Source organism: Nicotiana sylvestris, chromosome 1 (genome assembly GCF_000393655.2).
Source record: "Nicotiana sylvestris chromosome 1, ASM39365v2, whole genome shotgun sequence".
Taxonomy (NCBI): domain Eukaryota; kingdom Viridiplantae; phylum Streptophyta; class Magnoliopsida; order Solanales; family Solanaceae; genus Nicotiana; species Nicotiana sylvestris.
In genome coordinates this window covers 105,225,785-105,242,378 of record NC_091057.1, presented here as the reverse complement: position 1 = coordinate 105,242,378, position 16,594 = coordinate 105,225,785, and the positions used below count along the sequence as shown (strand labels likewise).

The window sequence follows — 16,594 nt, the reverse complement described above, 5'->3', positions numbered from 1 at the left end:
TTAAGGTGCGTTAGGGCACCTATAAGGTTCAACTACAACTATGTTTGATAACCAGAGATAGAGCAAGGGCTTGATATTATACTAAGGGGAAGGTGTTAGGCACCCCTCAGAATCCACTAGTGTGGTTCCCGACCAGATAGTTTTTTTGAATTTGCAATTAGCAAGTAAACAAATAAAAGCTCAAGTAATAGGGGATTTACGTCTAAATACACAAGTGCAAACAATTATTGAAAGGCAGGGCTTTGGAAAAGAGTTATAAGCTAGACATACTTGTAAAAAAATAAAAGGGGGGTCCTAGGTTTGTTTGTAATATGGATCACCTCAATGCAATACCCAATATGACACTCCTCAAAAGAGGGAATACACGTGGTATTGGCGCACCGGTCATCATATCCATATCTACTCTTCCCACCCCGTGAAGGTATTAAAGCGCGGTTTGGTCTCGACCTCTATTGCATGCTACTACCCGTCTCATTCCTATTAGTACCAGAGGAATTTAGGACTACTATTCCTATAAGAGGGATGGTTTAGGCTGACCCTTAGGTTTAAAGGTAAAAAGGCTAAGGCAACATACAAAAACACGTATGACTGCATCTTGAGGGGGGAACATATAAACAATTAGAAGGCGCATGTATACCTCCGCAAACAATGTATATAAATAGCATGACTTAAATACAGTTAAGGTCTGAATTTTAAAAAAAATTTAAAGCAGAGTTTGAGTCAGAACCAGATTCATTATATAACTCAAAAAAGAAGTCTGAATCAGGCTTGCCTGCTGGTTGTAGCAGTTGGTAATTAAACAAAGGTAGATTCCAATTTTATTGGAGTAATTACCTAAGGCTTGCCTAGGCGTAGTAGTGATGTCCTATGAGTATGATATCTATATTGATTAGGAATGTAGTAGAGCAGTGATTAATTTTAAACGGACAACTTGAGATCCTATAGACATGCTTTCTAACGGTATTAATTTAAGGCAGTGTTTGAAGACTTATTAAAGAAGCGGCAAATTAATTAACTAATCCAATTCAGAATAAACAACGTGAACTAAACGGCTTCTCCAACTACACTGGTTTTAAGTTTTATAGGCATAATTTCTATTATAGCTATTTAGATCTTATAAGCATGGTATATAAGTATTAAAAGCTGACTTTGGACTTATAGGCATGATTTCCAGGGAGACGAATCTGAATATATGATGTATTGAAAACTGAACTTCAATTACTTTACACCCTATATGCATGCTATCTAATTATAAAGCTGGTTTTAACCCTATAGGCATGATCTTTATTATTAAAGCCATTTAGATCCTATAGACATGATTTCTAATTGTGTGAAAGTAAAACATGCAAAATTTATTTTAAACCAGAGCAGATCCTATAGGCATGTTATCTAACGGACCATATTTGAATCAAAATAGACTCTATAGGCATGTTATCTACCCAATTTACCCACAATACACGGCTACCCACCCTTTTTCACTAATCACCCCAATATTGTTTATAAATTATTACAGACCAAATGATTGAATTACAAAAGAAGTGCAGAAATAAGAAATTACAACCAAAGGAAGCCTGATCTTGACTTCCTCTCTATGTTATGTAATGAACCACTTCAATGCCAATATTTCAAAGTCTTTCTCATACCTGGGTATGTCAAAGTTTCCTAAGGACCTCAAAGGATCCCGGGTAGTGCTCACATCCAGATTTGCATAACCAGACAGAATGAGTGCAGTGTGGAGGGGCCAGCCCTTATGTGTCCAAGTTCAGAGGGAGCTTAAGGGTCCTAAGGCAAGGCTCACACAAGAGGGACAGAACCTAGATTCTAAGAATATACTGGAAATGTAGAACACATGTTGAAAGAGATTTATTTTAAAAACTGGAATGATAGTCCATTTTGAAAGCAATTAGTAATAGAGGTGATTGAAATCAATTGCAGTAGTAAAACTCATAACTACACAGAATCAGTAGTCATACAAAGGGGTCAAGGGATTTTGGGGATACATTGTCTATAAGCACATGACCCTAGCAGGGGTCTGATTTGGTCATGCACAGCAATAGCTGATGCTGGCATGGTCACAAACCAGCCAAAAGAATACAAACACATAGAGGGGATATGGGGTTTTGGGATTCATAAAACAACAAGTACACAACAAGTGACTAACAGAGCACACATATAGGGGAGCATTAATCTAAGGGGGGAAGGGAGCATATTACAACATGCTAATAATGTAACTTGAATGCAGAAAGATAAGCATAAGTAGGCAAGAGTGAAAGAAACTGAAGTAACTAAAGAAACATGTTGTTGTTGAGGCTTAAAAAATTAACTAGGACATACCAGTAGAGAAGCAAAGTGCAGAAAGGAAAAGTAAGAAGGATTCCACAGCCTAACCTTGGCTTTCAGCCGGCTAGACAAAGCAGTAGCACAAGTAATAGTAAAGAAAGAGAGTATTGAGTGCAGGTGTGTGTTCTGAACTCAAATTGTTCGTGTGTTTAAAGAAGAGAGGATAGGGTATTTATAGTTTTGAAAACGAGTAAAGAATAAGTTAAAAAGTAAATACAGACATGGAAACAATCACAATTAGAATCAATCAATACAAGTACTTCCCTTTAATCAGGAAATTACTGCTCAAACGGATACTAACAGGGTCAAATAAAGGAAAGAAATCAGTTTGGGGACAGATTGATTCTTGCCATATAAGGGGGAAGTAAAAGAATTAAGTAAATAATTGAGTCTAAGTACAAAATATGCTTAATTTTGGGAAATGATTCAACAAGGTAAAACATCACAATAATTAAGGATGGGAATCAATCAATTTTAAACGAATGAGTAAAAATTAGGGTTTATAAGAGAACCCTTTGCAATCAGTCGTAATATTGAGGAAATCAAGAGTAATCAAGAAAGAATCATGACTCTGCACTTCAGCATATAAATAGAACGAACAGAAATATCAGACATGCAAGGCCAAACGCATTGGCAAAAGAAACAACTGGATGCATACAAACATGCAGCAGTAACAAGAGTAAGCTAGGGCTTAGTAGTCAACCAAGTCAAATAGTCAGGGCTCACACGTAGAGTCAAAGTGAAGAAACCAGTCCAACATGTAAAGAGAGTCAGAAATAAGTAAAGATCTCGCAGTAACAAGTAAGGAAAACCTTTTAAGAAATTAGGGTTTCCACAATAGTAAGAACTCAGAATCAGATAAGTCAAACAGGGAAGAGGATTCAAACACAAAGCTTAATCGAAACAAGTATACACACACACAAACAAATGCATCTTCAGAACTCGGATAAACCAAAATACTTAGGGTTTTTAACACGAGGAACCAGATAAAAGAAAAAATATAAGCAAATCGTTAAACAAAGCAAAACATTACTGAAAAATCGGAGAAAAGATCTTTGAAAAGAGTCTAAGAAACCCTAGTTTGAAAACGAAGAGTCACTTTGAAAGAAAATCGAAAACCCTTTTTGAAAAACATCAAGAAGTTCATAACAGGCACAAATCTAAAACAGATCTGAAAGAAAAATCGAAAAACTCTTAGAGCTAGGGTTTCAGAGAACCCAAAGAAAGTGATAGAGACTTTGAAAAGTTACCGATCTAGCCAGAAAAGTAAAGGATCTGACTTGAACAACCATAAATGGCCGGAGGAAGGCCATAGATAGAAGTTGAACCAAGACTGGACTAGATCCCTTTGAGATCTATCCATGAAATCACGAAAATAGGTAACCAGCAGGCATAAGAGACGAGTACACGCCTCAAATCGACATGGGAGCCCATGAATTAGGTAGGGATTGCAAGGGATTAGGGTGGAATTGGGCGGCGGCGGCTAGGGTTTATGTGAGGCTGCAGAGAGAATTGAGAGGAGAGGGATTCAAATGCGGCAGATGGTGAGAAATGAATTAGGTTAAGGGGTCATTTGGGTTTAATTATGGAAGGGTGAATGGTGGCCGTTGATCTGAATGATCAATGACCTAGATTAAAAGGGTAGGTGGGAAATCCGGGTTTAGGTAGGGTTAAAATTGGGCTAGGATCGGGTTTAATTCGGAATTGGGCTGGGGAATTGGGGTTCAATTTAGGCCAAAATTTGAATACAAATGGGCTGTTATTTAAATAGCCAATTTTCCTCTTTTTTTTTAAAAAATTATAAAAAGAGTAAATGATTTCTAAAAACTAAATTAAAAGGGCTAACATGATTTATAACACATAATTAACAATTTAAAAATACAAGCGTCAATTTTATGAATATAAGACACAATTAAACGTTAAAATGGCTAATATTGTAATTATGTGCAATTTAGCCTTAAAAATACTAAATAAAATTGTAAAAATACGTAAAAATTATTTTAGCCATATTTTGGCATAAATATAAAAATAAAATAGATGAATTATCAAAATAATAATTTTGAAAACAATTATTGGAGATTTTATGGATGAAAAAGGAAAATAAATCAATTTAAAAACCTTAAAAATTATGGAAAAAATAATAAAATACTTTGACATGCTTATGTATGCCTTTATATGCTATTTTGAAGTTATTTTGCATATTGAAAATATATAGGGAAAAATTGGGTATCAACAAGTTGCTTTATCATTTACTATTCTTACTATTTCACCTCGAGACTATCCCGAGTCGAGGTCAAGACCTGACTAGCATACTAGTTTGATTTATTTTATTCTCTAATCTATTTATTTATTTTCTTGCTTATCAATTGGTATTGGACGAAATCACATATCTTTAAAACCACAATATAAGTTTATTTGTTATCCGAATTTGAGGATAAACAGTGAGACTACAATATCTATTGAAGCAAAATGCCAATCTTTCTCATCAGATGGAGCAGTTATTTGAAATCTATATCGATGATTAAGAGTGAGATTTAATTTTAGTATAACCCAATCGTAATAACTATTTTAATTAAGAGGTCCCGTAATTAAACCTACCAACAAACAAGAAAATGGAAATGGCCAAAATGCTACGCCCTTAAGGGGTCGTTTGGTTGGAATACGGCTTATGCCGATATAAGTTATATTGAGATAAGTTATGCTGGAATTAGTTATGCTGAGATTATTGTTTATTCACTGTTTGATATGTTGTATTAAGAATGACAATTGCATAATTTCTAAGAAGAAGGTATAAGTTATACCGTTGCTAATTACCCCACCTTCTATAAGGTATAAGTTATTCCGGTGTTAAAATTAACACCGAAATAACTTATACCTGATTTGCTAACCAAACAGAGTATTAAGGTGATATTAAATTTTTATACCACCCTTATTCCTTCTTATACCTCATACCAAACGACCCCTAAATGGGTGTTTGTTCCCCTTCATTTCTACTCTAACACTCTTATTTCTAGTAGACATGTACTTAAACTAGTAGGATCCAACTCCCTTCCATTTCTCAGTCTCTACATTTCTCCAAGTTCCTACTTAGATTTGAAACACTTGTCATGGTTAAAAATTAATAGATGAGATTTAATAAATAAACTAAAACTCTAGCCATAGTTAAAGTATTTATTTCCTTCTATAATCATTCCCAAATAATATCTTTACAATTCCATAATTATAACTACACATTATCTAACATTCCTTCTCTATTTCTTGTAGTGGTTTTCTTTTCATGAGTTAATTATTGTTCACTTCTACAAAATCTTCTTACATTCTCATTAAAAAAAAATATTAGAAGTAAATTCCAACATTTGACAATAAAAATTAAAGAATGGTACAAATCTATTTTGAGGAAAATACAAAATAACAGAGAAATGGCAACTCAAGTTGAGCATCAAAATGGATTTGTACCATTCTTTAATTTTTATTGTCAAATATTGGAATTTACTTCTAATATTTTTTTATTTTTTAATGAGAATACAAGAAGTTTTTTTTTATAAGTGAAAAGAAAAATTAACTCGTGGAAAAATAATTACTAAAAAAAAGAGAGAAGGAATGTTAGATAATCTTAGATACCACCGCACAACAACTTAAATAAAGCAATATGTTATAGTTTATAAAGTAACATCTCAAAAAGCAAAGAATAAGAGGAGTAATAAGCTAAAATGGAGAGAAAAGAGTAGTAGAATTATAGCAAGTTCACCGTTTAAAGAGACCAAAGATATTATTTGGAAATGAATAAAGAAGGAGGTAAATACTTTAATTATGGTTAAAGCTTTAATTTATTCAATTAAATCTCATTAATTTTTAACCATGACAAATGTCTCAAATCTAAGTAGGAACTTGAAGAAATGTAAAAACTAGGAAATAGGGGAGTAGGATCCAAACTAGTATGCATCATATTTTATAATTACCACCTACTGAAAACAAACCCCATACCTAGTAAAATCCTGTATGCAGCTACAACCTACATTGGCTTCAAACTAAACTTCGGATAAAGTTAAATGAACACGAAACATCAGAAGTAAAAGAATCAATGTACATTATTGGAACTGATCTTCTTGATTCTGGTATACGAATGAACTATTTTACAAATAACACTTTTGAATAAAGCTATATACTAATGGACATGGATGCCTACATTTTTTTCTTTTTGGTAAAAATGGACATGTATACATGAAAACATTGTTTAGCGAAAACAAAAGAAGAAGAGAAGTTCCTCTTTGAAGCTGCAGCTACCTTGAGTTTTTTGAGTTCCCAAGATTAACCATGTTTTCCTCCAGCATTGACCATGAATCCTTGCATTTGGATTCAAAATTTGGTAAATTCCCATTGCCAGTGTTGCTAGGAGCCCAAAAGCCATGAAAACCAAGTGGGAAATTCAAGTGTCTTGGGACTTCAAGTCTTGCAACCACTTCATTCTTCTCTCCAATTCTTTGTGCATCCAAAATTACAAGATAGCACCTTTGTGTTGACACTGCATACTGCAAATTTCCACATAAGAATACTATAGTAAGTATATATGCTGAAGTTTGTTATAAAAATTTATGTTTAACTTTTGTACAATTCTTTTACACTACTAGGTCATTACGTACGCGTAGCCTTTCATAAACTATGGGATTAATGTATTTGAAAAAACAAGGTAAGTTACATGTTACAATAGATTAAGTGGGTGTTTGGACATAAGAATTGTGAAATTTCGAAAAAAGTGTTTTTTTTTTCAAGTTGAAAATGGTATTTGGAAACTAGAGTTGTGTTTAGACATGAATACAATTTGGAACTGTTTTTGAAATTGTGTGAGTGCTTTGACAAATAGTTTTTTCGAGTTTTTCAAATTTCGAAAAATTCAGCTCCAATTGAAAGATTGAAATTTTGATGGCCAAATGCTGATTCTTTTATAGAAAAAAAGAATTTTTTTTCTGGCGAAACGGGCCCTAAAATATTGTGACCGTGTAAATAACAAAGTTAAATGCAAAAATAAATAACGATGAATGAATTGCTTACTTCAACGACAAGAAGGTATCCATCATCTTCTGTAGTTCCCCTTGGGATAAAAACAGGCTCGCCAATGAATCTCCTTCTACCAGCTGACCACTTACGAACTGATTTATCAGCAGTGTTTAGTTTCACAACTGTGTCAAAGGGAAAATGTGGCAGTGCTTGGCGAGAACCGGAAGAAGTTGCTGCATAAACATATTCATTTTTCTTGCCAGAATAATCTGGATTCATGGCAGGGAAATCTGCAGCTTTATCCCACTGAGGGTTTAGGTCATTTACTGAACTTTTCATGCAATTCCCATTTGTATCCAAGCTTATGGATACCTGCAATAGCATAATTATTATTTCAAGAAAATCTCAGAAATACTTTATATATCTTTTGGCTGTGATAGTACTGCCACAAAGATGATATAATTTTGGTTATCCGAGTTGATAGCCCCAACCATTTTTTAGGTTCAATTGGACCCATTTAATTAAATTCGAATATGTACATACATAAAAAAATAAAACTAAATCCTAAGTGCTCACATAAAAATTTAATATAGCCTAACTTTTTATACACAAACAAATTAAGTTAAATGTGATGCATATATTGACATACACACTTAGACAGTTAGACCAGAGAAGAATAAGATTTAACTTGATAGTATAAATAATTCTTACACTATTATGTGTAATTTTATTTTAGTAGGTTGACAACCTTATCACATTACTAATTTCATTTATGATAAGTAGTTACTTTTTCGTATATAAAAAATTAACTCTAAAATATCCCTAAACAGTTGCAGGAGAAAGAAAAAGACCTGAACTAAGTGCGGCAATAGCTTTTCTTCTCCTCCTTCTACATTCATCATTGAAGGATCAAGTTTGCCACTTTGCCAATCGTAGCCTGGAAACACATGGAGCAAAAACAAAATTTCCATTTATAATATTTAATTGGAAAATAGCAGAAATTCTAAGGGCATCAATTGGAGGAGCTAGTGTTACTACTAGTATTTACCAAACATTTTCTGGAAATTGAACCATTGATAAGAGCAACCAGAAGCCTGAATTTGTATATCCACATTTCCATTCTCATCTTTCTCTTCAAAGGCATTTCCAACATGTAACACCCACATTTGTCTAGGAACTTCTATGGGTTTTCTCCACTCTCTTTGTGCAATATTATTTCTTTGCTTATGATCATCAGGAAATCTAGGCAGCAAATAAATTGGAGATGTTGCTTTGCTTGGATTTACTGATAGTGCAGATATCATTGGCGACAATCCACATACTGCTGTCATTGACCCTGCACTTCCAAATTTATTGCTATTAGACATAATCGTTTTTAGTTCTTAAGTGAATTCATCTTTATCTAGTGTGTGTGTTATATGTATATTATTTTAATATACTAGTTTTAGGGTACGCGCTTTGCGCGTGTACCCTGTATTAATGAGTATTTAATTTTTAAAAATTAAATAAATATTATTAAACGTATGTGAGTTATAAACTAAAAATTAAAAAAAACCATGAGTTCTTTAACAGTTTGTTTGGATGGTTGTTACGTATCGTTTCATAATGTATCGTAACGTATTGTATTGTAATGTACTGTATCGTTTAGTGAATACAATGTTTCGATAGATTGTGTCATTTTGTCATCGTTTTATGGTATCGCACATCAGTAATATGATGAATAAACTTGCAATATTATAAAGAAAAATTATGGTACGGTATATAGAAAGGTAGGGTAAGTGATAAAATAAAATTATTTAATAATAATGAAGGATGAGATTAAGAGAAAAAGACAAGGAAACGACGCAACCACACCAAATCGGTGGCTACATAAAGTGGCATATTTCATCGTTACGTAACGATAGATTTAACGATACGATACAATAAAATTTAAATAACAATTAAAACAAACATTGTAGTTAAAGTAACAATACGATGCGATACAATAGGTAACAACCATCCAAACAAGCTGTAAAATAATGGATGATAATCCCATATGGTTAATTCGGTAAGAGAACTATTGTTTGTTGGAATAAATGCAAGATTTAGTTATTTGTTTCAACATTAGAGGAAGTAGTTTACTTTTACTGATTCAAATCGTTAATATTAGGTCATCCAATATTTAAATGTTATTCTGACGGTCAAATTCTTTCTTTCTCTTTTATATTGTCAAATATTTTTTTGTTACTTGTTGAAATTATCGAGTGTAGTATTTAAATATTATACGAAAAAAATGATTGATGGATAAAAAATAATGTTTGAATAGAAAAGTAGTTCAAATATTATATGAAAATATATTATAGTTCATATATATATAATTCAGAGGTAATACGAAAGGAATTACACTAGTGTTATATTGTTCAAATATAAGAAAATGATTTGTATAAAATAATTAAAATCTTAATTTGATTTTAGATTCCTAGATATTGATACTTTTTCCATAGGTCAAATAATTTTATTTCACAAAATATCTTATTTTAACTATATTAAATATTCGTCCAATTAACAGTAAAAAGTTGCAGAACTCTAATAAAAATCAACTTGGAAAAATAACTTCTTTATTAGAGGAATAGATGCTATTCTAGACAAACTGTATTCTTTCGATTTTACCATTATGGATTTGTATATGAATCGAATTTAGTCCATCGCTAGATAATTTACATAAATTCGAAGTGGATATAATTTTAGTTGAAGTTAAAGTTTATTATAAGCCAATGTCTAAATATTGTAGTATATAATTTATATATAAGGTAAATTTTAATTGATTGTAAAGTTTTAAATATAGGATCGTTTACTCAATTCAGATAAGGAAAGTTATATCAGTTCAAATAAGAAAATATCTAATAATCAACATTTTAGTAGATTTAAATCCTAAATATTAGAAAAATAATTTGAATTACGATTTTGTTCAATGTGAACTCTATTTTAAAAGGATAAAAAAGGCGAACGACATTTCGCTAAAGGTTTTCGTACTTTTAATATAGTATAGATAGATAGATATGGATATAGATGTATATAATATATATTTTATCGGTTGTTATTTTTGGAAGCGACTATGCAGTTTTTGCTTTAAGAAGTTACCTAAATCAAAGCTTCATTCCTTTTTTTACTTCTAAATCTGAGATAATAATAATTTAAAGTTCTCTGGTAAATTCTGAAGGTTAAGTAATTACCAGGAATATCAAGCTTGATGCGATTTCCAAACAATATGTAATGAGTATCTGTAGAAGCCCAATCATGTATCATTAAGTGATCTGGTATGTCGAATTCTTGGCTTTGCAGCAGCTGGAAGTTGGAATCGAATTCTAGAGAATAAAACAAATTAAACCAAAAGTATATATTAGAGACAAAAACGAAGAACAAAATTAAACCAAAGAAATTAACATGATTTGGATTTATTTACTTTTATATTAGCTTTGTCGTTCTCTTGTTATCGTAGCATTGCATGTGATGTTGATACAAACAAACATCAACATATGAAGTTGGATCATTGGAAACATAAAAATTATACTTTGTTTATCCTTAGCTCTGTCTTTTCTCCTCCTTGTTTTAGATGAAAGGCATCCATTTAGTACTGTACCAATTAAGGCTCTACGAATATCCTCTTTGTCTATCTATACTATATTAAAAGTAGGAACCCTTTAATTGAAAAGTTAAATTACCTTAATAACCTTCTAAAACCTAAATACCCTATTTAAATATATATACAAAGAATAAAAAGATCCCAACACTTAGCAACAGTCCCAAATGAAAAGACGCAACAAATAACGAAACGATAGCAGCTTCTTATTTTGCAGAATGCATCTCTGCTTGGAAGCATTAATTGAAACTCTTGGACAGGCAGTGAAGAAAATAAGTGTTAATTAGCATTCCACATCAATTATGATCCAACGGTTTGTTGAATAAAAAGTAAACGGTCAAACACCTTGAAGAAAAGGTTGGTTCCTCTTGAATTCGTCTTTCAATTTTCATGTTTGTGTCTAACTTAAGTCCCACACAATTTTTGATAACCAACTCAACCTGCACATTTTTTGCACTTCCAATATATTCTTCATGCTTCAATTAAGAACATTTAATAATAGTCAATTAAAGCATATACTTTGATCCTGAATACATATAACAACATCTAGAGGAAAATTTAAACCATAAGGAAGAAATCAGAGAACAATGTTCGGCTAATAGGTTCGCATTCTGCAGTTTAAATTGTGATCTCTTGACTACCATCCGTTCCACTGGTTAGTGACTAATGTAGGGAAAAAACTTTTTATTTTGCTATTATACTGTAAGGAAAAAAAATCATGTAACCGAACAAGCTCATGCCAATACTTTCTCTCAACTTAATGAAGTACCACTGATCCTCCCTTCTACTATGGCTTTTATATTGTGATACAAACGAAAGGTGTGGGAATATTGAGCAGATTTGCAAAAGCAATGGCAGTTTTGCACTTGGCATTACATGAAGAAAACAGACACACCAACCATACTTCGAAATTGGAATTAGTGGTCCACTTGGAATTTATGTTCTTCTCTCATATAGTTTATCTAGGACTTTTTGCAGATTTTTAGAAATAATGTCAAGTGAGCAACAAGTCTTGTGCAAATAAAGATGGAACCATTTGGTCAGGTAGATATAAAACTTTTTTTGCAGCAACCTATGTAATATATTTTGGCATCAAATAGTCTCCCATAAAGATGTCAACTTCAGGGTGATGATTGAAGAAGAAAGTGATAAAATCGAGTTCTACTTTCTTTACTTTACTTATTAGTTATTTATTGATGCTTTGTGATTTTTGAGATCTTATTTCTACAAATGTTAGAATAGACATTACCTACGAAAATGAAACTTGAAATATTTTAGCTTATGATCAAAAGTTAATTCTTGACGTAGTGTCTAATATTATTTTGAAGAATTAGAAATGAATGCAAGGTTAATTGTTCTGCAACTTGATGGCACTAAAGTTTTCTCATTCAAAGTAGATATGCAGTGTTACATGTTTTAGGAAACAAATATGATTTTATCTAAAGAAGACAACTTCACAGCCATGAATGAAAAAGAGAAATGGCAACAAAGCTGACCAATATGGAGAATTTTTCTATATCTCAAGAGATTGGGAAGACTAGATAAATAGCTTTAACAAATTGCTTTTAAAAAAATCAATGTTTCCATTCAGTTGGCAAGCATTTTGGTAATGAGATACAATTCCGTGAGAAGATTTGTGGAAAAGGAAAAGGATAAAATCTCTGTTAAGTATCTTCGGAATAGTTAATACATAAGATATAGTTAGAGCGGCTCTTCCATAAAGCAAGTAAAGCAACCACTTTAGGTCCCATATTCGTGGGGGGCCCATCTTTTTTTTATACCTACCAGATTATGTATAAGTTTAAAAAAGAGTTTTGTAAAATGAAAAAGTTTGATTTCTTTCTTTAACAAATACAAAGAAGAAGGATTTGCAACTGCTATGATTTCTACCAAGGAAATTGCACTTGAAATAAATATCGAACCTGAATTAAGTAAGAAACGTGTGATATATTAGAAGTAACAATTTGATGCGAATATTGCTAATGAAATCTCAAAATCTTTTGAAGAGTCCTTTAGAGTTGATTACTTTTATACATAATAGACAAGGCTATTTTTTCACTTCAAAATAGATTTTGAACAATGCGAAGAATATGAAAATATTTTTGGTTTTCTATTTGGCAGTAAAATCTAAGATCAATAGATATTGAAAATTTGAAAAAATATTGCCTTAATCTTGAATGTTCCTTAAAGCATAATAATAAATTAGATATTGATGGTTTAGATTTATTTTATGAATTAAAAGTATTAAGAAAAATAGTACAATTACAAGATAACAGTTTAATTGATACACTTAATCAAATAAAACGATTTCATTTTTTTTTTTCAAATGCCTAAATTGCTTATAGAATAATGTTCATAACTTATGTTACCGTTGCTTCAGCGGAAAGAAGTTTTTAAAATTAAAATTGATAAAATCTTACCTATGAATAACAATGTTACAAGAAAGGTTAAATGGATTAGCTATATTGTCAATTGAGAAATACTTATTAGGAGTTATTGATTATAAGAAATTATTAATAATTTTATATCTAAGAAAAGCTAAAAAAATAGACTTCAAATAAATAATAAAAAAAATTAAAAAATTAAGGCCCTTCATAAAGTTTGGCTTTAGGCCATAAAATTTGCCGGGCCGCCCCTGATAGCCACACAAGTGATATGTGTCAACCATGCCCAGGTGAAGTTTCAATATGATTCTTCAATCAATGTGTATCTTTGTTTATTCAATTGACGATTATGTTACATACTTGAATCTCTTGTATTCCATTAGTTCTTAGGTTTATTTAAGCTACCGCCGAAATAACATGTCATTATATTCATATAGCATGTAAGATAGTTTCTACGCTAATTTTTACGTAAACATGAGTCTTTGTTCAAGGTCTTAACATTTTGGATAAAGTCTATGTTAATTATTATCCAATTTTCTAAAAGCCGGTTTCATATTTTTTCTATAACTCTACCGGTCCATGTACCATTCAATGGTTTCTTCCAATATTTTGATAAGTTAACTATTTTCTGTGTATGTGACGCTGTTTAGTATGTCGGATTTATTAGATATTGGTTCTTGACTCATTTTTTCACATAATAAGAATAACTGTGAAGTGTCCAATCTTTGTTAATTTGTTGTATGTTTTGTAAGGCGAATCTTTTTCTATGAAATTGTTTTTGAGAAATATTGACAATATTAAAAAGTATGTAATAGATACTTGATATACACGTGCAACGATATATATATATATATATATATAGCAATTTATTTTAAAGGTAATAAAAAACAATTTACCTACATGTCTAGATATCTGTTTCTCTTTTCCCCCCAACATTTTCCTGCTGTTTTACAGTGGAAGTTACCATGGAAACGGTGGCGGAGCCACATATACCAAAGGGTGCCAACCGACACCCCTTCGCTGGCAAATTATATTCTATAATTCGATAATTTTTTAAAAATCTATATATATATATATATAGACTATATAATGACACCCTTAATTTTTTGGTAAGATTTTTTTAATATTTTGACTTCTCTTAATGAGAATTCTGGCTCCGTGAAAATCTAAACTTTATTGAAACAAGCACCAATAATTAGTGCAATGGATATATACTTGTTTCTTATAAACATTGTTTCTTTAATTCTTTCCCATTTAAAGACTTGTTTACTTTCTAAAACCAAAAAAATAAACGAAAAATCAATTCAAATTCATAACCAACTTAACTCACCGTAAAATGTAAAATTACTCCGAGGGAGTAACATATCCTCTGCGTTGCATGACATGATCAATAGTCTGTTTCTACGAGTATCAATCTTGTAATGGGACAACAATCTCTTTGGAGACATCTTAAATACCCCTGAAAATACCCACCAAAAACATTTATCACGATACTCACCTTATATATTTAAAAATAAAAATAAAAATAAAAAGGACTCTGCAACAATGAGCAAGTCAGGTAACTCAGTATAAGAAGTTAAATTACTGTAATAGCATATACGTTATAAGAAAAAAATGTGTTGTAGTATATAGTAGTACATACCATATAATACGGGCTTCAAGATTTGAGCAGCAACATCCAAAAAATCACCATTAAATTTTTGTTCTTGTGCTAATGATTTGCAGTTGTTGATGAGCTCAAATTTCCCAACAGTTTTCAAAGTGTTAGAATCAATTTCATAAGGATCACCACCTTCCCACAAGCAAAACAATCTACCACCCCATTGTAACACACTAGTATTAGCCACATTCTTCATTACCTTAGTGTTACCAACCATCTTCCCACCTTTCAGGACCGAGAACGGGCCCCGGTGAGTGAACCGCCACTTCCCGGTCACTGGGTCCCGCTCCTCGGCCTGAGCCTCCGTCTCAATGTACCTAGCCATAAACTTAACCTGACCTGAACCACTATCAATTTCAAATGTCCTTAGATAACCATGGCCATCTAAAGGGTGCACCGTGGACCCATGATCATCGGCGAAAAGGCCCGGTCCGGTGAGATAATACTTCCCCGAGGGAAAATCGGTTGGTATGGCGCCCTCCACGACACGAAGGGTGATGGGTTCAGTGGCTTCTGAACGTTGGGACACAAAAAGGAATTGATAATCCCAAAAGGCAGTAATTGTATCATCAATTTCAGGTACTGGTGTATAAACTTCATGAGTTGGTGATGTTGTTATTGTTATGGCTCGTGGTACGTGGCTTGGCAATGTTATGTGGCTCGCCGTGGAAGGCAACTTTGCTGGTGGCAGAAGTTTTGGAGGAATAATATTATGGCAAGCTTTGGCCTGCATTTTGGCTAGTTTTATTTTCAAGAGAGCTGACAGTGATACAAATTAACAAGCCATCGAACTATACCTATATATAATAGTATGTACTTAAGTTTACATCACCCTCAACCCCACTCCCCCTTCCCTCCCTTGTGTTGGATGGAATCAGAAATTTCATTAACTGAGGATTCGAAATATGAAGTCGAAAACATACAAAAGAGTCAAGGTAATTCAATAATATCTATTGTTTATATATGAAAAAACTTATAAAAGGGATACAGATGAACCCTTGCACGCAGTGGCGCAATTAGAATTTTTACCAAGGTCGGGTGTCAAAATATAAAAATATTAGATACACCAAAAAGTTAAGGAGATTCAACATATAATAATATACGTAAAACAAAAATATAGTGTAGTTTTTCGATAAAGGAGTGTCGAGCACCCCTTGATTGCACCCCATAGCTCCGTTCCTGAGCGGATCCAATTATGGTTCAAGAATTCAACGAAATTCAATGTTTTAAAGACGAACTATATATATTTGAGCATTATATATAGCTTCTTCTTTTTTTTTCTAAAAGAAAATATAACATATATTAATTAGTAGGAAAAAAATATATAAATAGAGTTAGATGTATATTTTAAAACTTAATCTTGTAAGTTGAAACTTAGCATAGTTAAATTTTGGATTCGTGAGTGTTCACATCACCGTCCCAAGGGAATTAAAAAGAAAAAGTAGTCATTTGGAGTGGGTGGTGGGGGAGGAAACAGTCAAAAGCTTTCTTTTCATTTGGCTTCTATTTAATTTTCTTGGCAATGACGAGTTGTCCTATGCTTTGGTAAGATCGTATGGAATTGTAAAATGTCTTGGTGGGACTATGTCACCACAT

At 32.2% G+C, this 16,594-nt stretch overlaps 1 protein-coding gene across 1 annotated transcript; it reads right to left on the bottom strand.

Moving 5' to 3' along the window:
- Nucleotides 1-6,550: 6,550 nt before the first annotated feature.
- Nucleotides 6,551-15,731, bottom strand: LOC104225588 (carotenoid cleavage dioxygenase 7, chloroplastic). The gene is made up of 7 exons (XM_009777427.2): nucleotides 14,981-15,731; nucleotides 14,669-14,797; nucleotides 10,548-10,679; nucleotides 8,384-8,671; nucleotides 8,187-8,272; nucleotides 7,390-7,707; nucleotides 6,551-6,869 (listed from the first exon to the last, which is right to left on the bottom strand). The coding sequence occupies exons 1-7, from the start codon at nucleotides 15,729-15,731 to the stop codon at nucleotides 6,621-6,623; spliced, it is 1,953 nt and encodes a 650-aa protein (XP_009775729.1). The 3' UTR covers nucleotides 6,551-6,620.
- Nucleotides 15,732-16,594: the final 863 nt, after the last annotated feature.